This window comes from Bos javanicus, chromosome 4 (assembly GCF_032452875.1).
Source record: "Bos javanicus breed banteng chromosome 4, ARS-OSU_banteng_1.0, whole genome shotgun sequence".
Taxonomy (NCBI): Eukaryota; Metazoa; Chordata; class Mammalia; order Artiodactyla; family Bovidae; genus Bos; species Bos javanicus.
In genome coordinates this window covers 87272696-87278165 of record NC_083871.1, presented here as the reverse complement: position 1 = coordinate 87278165, position 5470 = coordinate 87272696, and the positions used below count along the sequence as shown (strand labels likewise).

At 55.7% G+C, this 5470-nt stretch overlaps 1 protein-coding gene across 1 annotated transcript; it reads left to right on the top strand.

Moving 5' to 3' along the window:
- Nucleotides 1-2107: 2107 nt before the first annotated feature.
- On the top strand, nt 2108-5173 carry FEZF1 (FEZ family zinc finger 1). Its single transcript, XM_061414549.1, has 4 exons — nt 2108-3466; nt 3646-3780; nt 4038-4170; nt 4603-5173. Exons 1-4 carry the CDS (start codon nt 2666-2668, stop codon nt 4962-4964), a joined length of 1431 nt encoding a protein of 476 aa, XP_061270533.1. The 5' UTR covers nt 2108-2665; the 3' UTR covers nt 4965-5173.
- The last annotated feature ends 297 nt before the right edge of the window (nt 5174-5470 follow it).

Sequence of the window (5470 nt, the reverse complement as noted above, 5' to 3'; positions counted from 1 at the left end):
GTCGTGGGACCCCCACCCCCACTTTCCCTTAGCAAAGCCGTCCGGCGCTCTTTGTCTGAGTAGGGGAGAAGACACAAGTTCGGCGGCCCCAACAGCAAACGGAAAGACAGTTTCCAGCCTGGGCACACCCTGGGTGACTGCGCTTGGGTCAAGGACCGCTCCAAAGTGCCCCCGGGGGCGTGGTGCCTCTTCCAGAACCCCGGCCCGCGTTCTGCGCTCGCCCCATTCTGCACTTCTCTACCTCTGTATCTGTCCTCTCAGCAGCCCGGCGCCACCTCGAGACCTGAAACCCGGCACTTGCAGGCCTAGTGGCTAAGGCCGGTCGCATCTGGACCTTCCTCCCACCTGGCCCTTCGGCTACCTTCAACTTCCAATAAGACTCACGCCTCCTCCCCCATTTCCTTCGCAATCGGGTTTCCCCCACCCCACCCCCACCCCCATCCATCCAGCTGCTCTGTTTCGCGGCTGGGCATCTCTCCGGCTCTCCCAGCCCAGACTCTCGGTTTCCACTCTCCTTGGCCCGCCGAGCAGAGGCGGGATAGATCCCCCCCAAAAGACAGAGGGAGTGGCTCCTAGCTTCTTTTGGGCAATGGGGTAGGAAAAAGGGACTATTTTGGAGTATATGGAGGTCAATTTCCTCCGCTTGGGGTCCAACTTTGCATTCGGTGTGTAATTGATCAGCGGCTCAACAGTTCCAGGGTTTCTAGTCTGCTTGCATCCAGCTTCCCACCGCCGACCCTTTCCATCGCTCCTGCTGGAAGAGGACGCCCACACCCGCTTGGCCCGATGTCTGGCACCCGCCACCACCCGTTCTACACGCACCCATTCGGGGTAACTCACCAGGTAGATGGCACCCTGGGCTGCTGCGGGTGGCCACTCACAAGGGCTTGCAGGCCGCGAGACCTGGGAGCTGGCATCTCTGCGCTGTTCCTCTGCCTCTCGGCGCGGGTTCCAGGCTCCCACAACCTCCCGGTGCAGCGGCTAGTGAATGCCCGGCACTAGCACATCTGGCCGCAAGGCTAAGCTCTGCAAGATCGCAGGCTGGCCAAGGGGAGCGACCAGGATCGTGCGCACCGCTGCTCCCGGAACGCTCCTAGCCGCGGCCCGCCTGAGAGGTGAGAACCCGCGCTGCCGGAGTCGCTGGCCCTGGAGTCTTCCGGGAACACTCCTTACGCTCTGCAACAACTCCCGGGGAGTTTTGGCCTAGACGTCACACCCAGAGGGTGCTTGGAAGTGGGGCGTTGCAGGACATAGTCTCCAAGCGTTCTCTCCGAGGCGGAAGCGCGGCTAAGGCCACTCCCGGAGCGCAGGCAGGTCGCTATGCTCATCGCCCCCATTTGCCCCCCTGCACACTCACCCTGGTTGTCGCCCGCGCTTCTTTGGGGAGGCGTGCGGACACCAGCAATCAGAAGATTGGAGGAGGAATCAATAACATTGCTTCCCTTCTCTGCCCAACAGTTATTTTAAATGCTCCGAGAGAGCTCTAGCTGAGCGCAGGTACTTAAAGAAAGACTCGTTCCGGGAGACCGCGCGCGTATATTTGTGTGTGAGGGGGGTGGGGGTGGACTCGGTCCTAGCCGAGGCTTCTTTTGGTGTGACTCACGCGTATTCCCTGCAACTCCTCCTTAACTTTGTGGATGGAGTGTGTCTCTCCCAAGCTTTTGTCGTGGCATCGCACTTACAAAACCACAAACACAAAACAATCCTCCGGTAGGCCTTTAATTCTCAGAGGCATTTAGGGAGGCCAGTTACCTGCTGGCGTCTTCCAAATGGTCCAGAGTCGGTTCGGGCCGCGGAGACTTCGGGACTCCGGGAGTCCTTGGTCCCGGGCCCCAGAGGAAGAGAGAGACTGCGGAGGAGGAGGCGCGGCTCCCACCCAGGTCCAGCACCGGCCGGGAGAAACCAAGCGGGGAAGGCTAGGATTTCGCTGCCGGAGGCTTCCTGGCCGTGGCTTTCTAGAGCCTGGCGTTTGATAAATATAGCCTGGCGTTTGCCCCTGAATTTGAGTCTGTTTCCTTATTTAGCCCTTGCACAATGATTTTAGATGATGTCATTTAGAGCTAAACGAGAAAATTGATCTCAGATTTGCTTGGCTTCTAAAGCCTGGTTAAGCAGATTGAGAATTAAAAAGAGGAAAAAGCAAAGCGGGGGAGGGGGGGCGGACGGAGGAGACAGAAGTGTGCGCCCGAAGAGTGTGTGAGCCGAGGGGAGGGCCCGCGGTGCGGAGGAGAGCGCCCCCGCCTCTTCTGGGCGGGGGAACCTCACTCACCAATGAAAAGTAGTCACTGACTGCCGAGGCGGGGGGGGAAAAAGTTTTCCTGTTGACTGTTGGAAGCGAATTGAGCAATTATCTAGTTTACCTTCTCCTCTTGGAAGTTAACGATTGGCGAGATCTTGGCTGCGTTATTGACACAACACTTTCTATTGATAGAAATAAGTAGTGATTGTCCCCGAGTCATTGGTGCGCCAAGAACTCTGCGATGGGCTGGCAGGAGTCCATTGGGCTGGGCAGGCAGGTTCGGCTGGTGATGCTGGGGAGGAGGAGGAAGAGGCTGCTGGTGGTGATGGTGCCCGTCCCCTTCTCCGCAGGTCTGTGACAAGCAGGGAACAAGGCAACGACGGCGCAACCCGGCCCCGGCTGACGACGGACGCTGGCGACTCCGACATGGACAGTAGCTGCCACAACGCGACTGCCAAAATGTTAGCGACTGCTCCGGCCCGGGGCAACGTGATGAACACCTCCAAACCCTTGGCTTTCTCCATCGAAAGAATCATGGCACGCACCCCCGAGCCCAAAGCCCTGCCCGTCCCCCACTTCCTGCAGGGAGCCGTGCCCAAAGGGGACCCCAAGCACTCGCTGCATCTTAACTCGTCGATCCCCTGCATGATCCCCTTCGTGCCTGTGGCGTACGACACGAACCCCAAGGCGGGGATGACAGGCGCAGAGCCCCGAAAGGCGAGTCTCGAGGCTCCGGGGGCCCCGGCCTCAGCACCCGCGGCGCCCGCGTTCAGCTGCAGCGACCTGCTCAACTGCGCGCTGAGTCTCAAGAGTGACCTGGCCCGCGACGCGCTGCCGCTGCAGCAGTACAAGCTGGTAAGGCCGCGGGTGGTCAACCATTCCTCCTTCCACGCCATGGGCGCCCTGTGCTACCTGAACCGAGGTGACGGCCCGTGCCACCCGGCGGCCGGCGTCAACATCCACCCGGTGGCCTCCTACTTCCTCAGTTCCCCTTTGCACCCGCAGCCAAAAACGTATTTAGCCGAAAGGAATAAACTGGTGGTCCCGGCGGTGGAGAAGTACCCCTCGGGAGTAGCTTTCAAAGACTTGTCTCAGGCTCAGCTGCAGCACTACATGAAAGAAAGCGCCCAGCTTCTGTCGGAAAAAATAGCATTCAAAACCTCTGACTTCAGCCGAGGCTCTCCTAACACCAAACCCAAAGTTTTCACTTGCGAAGTGTGTGGAAAGGCAAGTACTGGGGGGCGGGGGGCGGGGGCGGTGAGTCTTCTTTCCTTCCTTCTAAATTTATTTTGTAATTATTTGTATACACTTGTCAGAATGTTATCACCTCCTTCCCTTTCCTCTACCCGGGGGTGATCTCCAAGGGCTGTTTGGGCTAACCTGTTGTACTTGTGTTTAATTTTAAGGTCTTTAACGCGCACTATAACTTAACCCGTCACATGCCGGTGCACACAGGAGCCAGACCCTTCGTTTGCAAAGTGTGTGGAAAGGGCTTCAGGCAAGCCAGCACCCTGTGCAGACACAAGATCATTCACACCCAGGTGTGTTCGACTGTGTCAGTTTCACCTGGTTTGTTTCCGAACGGTTTTGTTTTTGTCTTAATGACCGATAAACTCTTAACTCCCTGCAGTTAAGGTTTGTTTGAAATGTGCCGGCTGGACGAAGGGGAAATGCTGGTATTGTTTACTTTGTTCTGCTTAAAAGCATGAGGGAGAGCATGACAGTGTTTTGAGTTTTTCAGACTCCACTCAATAACAAAGTAGCTTCACTTCTCTGCTTGTTTCTTCTTTCCGCTTAGGAAAAACCCCATAAATGTAACCAGTGTGGCAAAGCGTTTAATAGAAGTTCTACTTTAAACACGCATACCCGGATACACGCAGGCTACAAACCGTTTGTGTGTGAATTCTGTGGCAAAGGATTTCATCAAAAAGGTATGGAACCCAGAAGGCGTTGTCTTTCGCGGGAGTCTTACCGAAAGCCCTCAGTTCTGGGGGCTGTTTTAGAAGATGTGTTTTAAGTGCACCCAGTTACCAGCGCGTGCGTTGCCTTTCCAACCTCCTATCCCTAAGTGGGATTAGACAAAGGCATGGCTCGTACACAGAGGGGATATTACTTTTTAACCTCTTGTCCTCGTTTTATAGAACTGAATTAATAACTATTGTATTGAAATGTAGCGGGAACGACCTCATTGTCGATATTTAAAAATAACTTCGGGGAGCCGAGTGCAGGTGGGCATCTAAGTCCTGCCCGGGGCTGTCGGATCTGTGGCCCCTCTTCTCCCGCCTCCTGGTCCTTCCATCGTCTGCCTCTCCCTTTTCAAGCTCTCTTTTCAGGTCCACGTCCCTGTCGTTTGTCTGTTGCAGGGAATTACAAAAACCACAAGCTGACCCACAGCGGGGAGAAGCAGTTCAAGTGCAATATTTGCAACAAGGCTTTCCACCAGGTTTACAACCTCACGTTCCACATGCACACCCACAACGACAAGAAGCCCTTCACCTGCCCCACGTGCGGCAAGGGCTTCTGCCGGAACTTTGACCTCAAGAAGCACGTCCGGAAGCTACACGACAGTGGCCTCGGGCTGCCGCGCCCGTCGGCTGGGGAGCCAGGTGCGGACCCGTCGCCCCCTCTCCAGCCGCCGCCGCCGCCCGCGACGCTGCCGCCTCTGCCGCCGCCGCTGCCGCCCCCGGGGCCCCTGCAGCCTGGGCTCCATCCGGGCCACCAGTGATCAAGGCCAAAGTCTCTTCCCCGCCCCAGCCGGGGTCCTCACTCCCGAAGCAGCTGGCGGAATAGAGCTGGACCTCTCTACCCAAACTCGTCTGTAGAACCCAGGGCATGTTGGGCCCCACGCGTTAGCGCCAACCAGAAGCCTCTGAATCCCCTGGTCTTTTCTCCTCTTGCATGCACCTGCTACATGGTTTCGTGTATTATATGCTATATAGGCACTAACAATTATGAGAAAACTTGGGGGTTTGTTTGTGTTCTGATTTTTTTTTTTAATTTGGAAAGACTTTCATCTCGGGTGGAGAGATGGTGTTTCTTTTGTTTTTTAAAACAAATTTTCTGCTGTATTTATTGAGATCTGTATTACCCTACGCGGGCTTGCTGCAACCGTTTTAATTTTATTATTGTATATATTCCCATTGTGTTGATTCTGCAATCTCGAGATGCCTGCCGATTGTTTATTACCATTTTCTCTTTCCCTGAAGTCAAAAACAAACTCTGTGTGTATGT

Bases quoted from the DNA above. Each gene is read 5' to 3' on its own strand.
- FEZF1 (XM_061414549.1), top strand. From the start codon at position 2,666: ATGGACAGTAGCTGCCACAACGCGACTGCCAAAATGTTAGCGACTGCT. The intron at 3,467-3,645 runs GCAAGTACTGGG...TTTAATTTTAAG, and splicing joins CTTGCGAAGTGTGTGGAAAG to GTCTTTAACGCGCACTATAA. The intron at 3,781-4,037 runs GTGTGTTCGACT...CTTTCCGCTTAG, and splicing joins ACAAGATCATTCACACCCAG to GAAAAACCCCATAAATGTAA.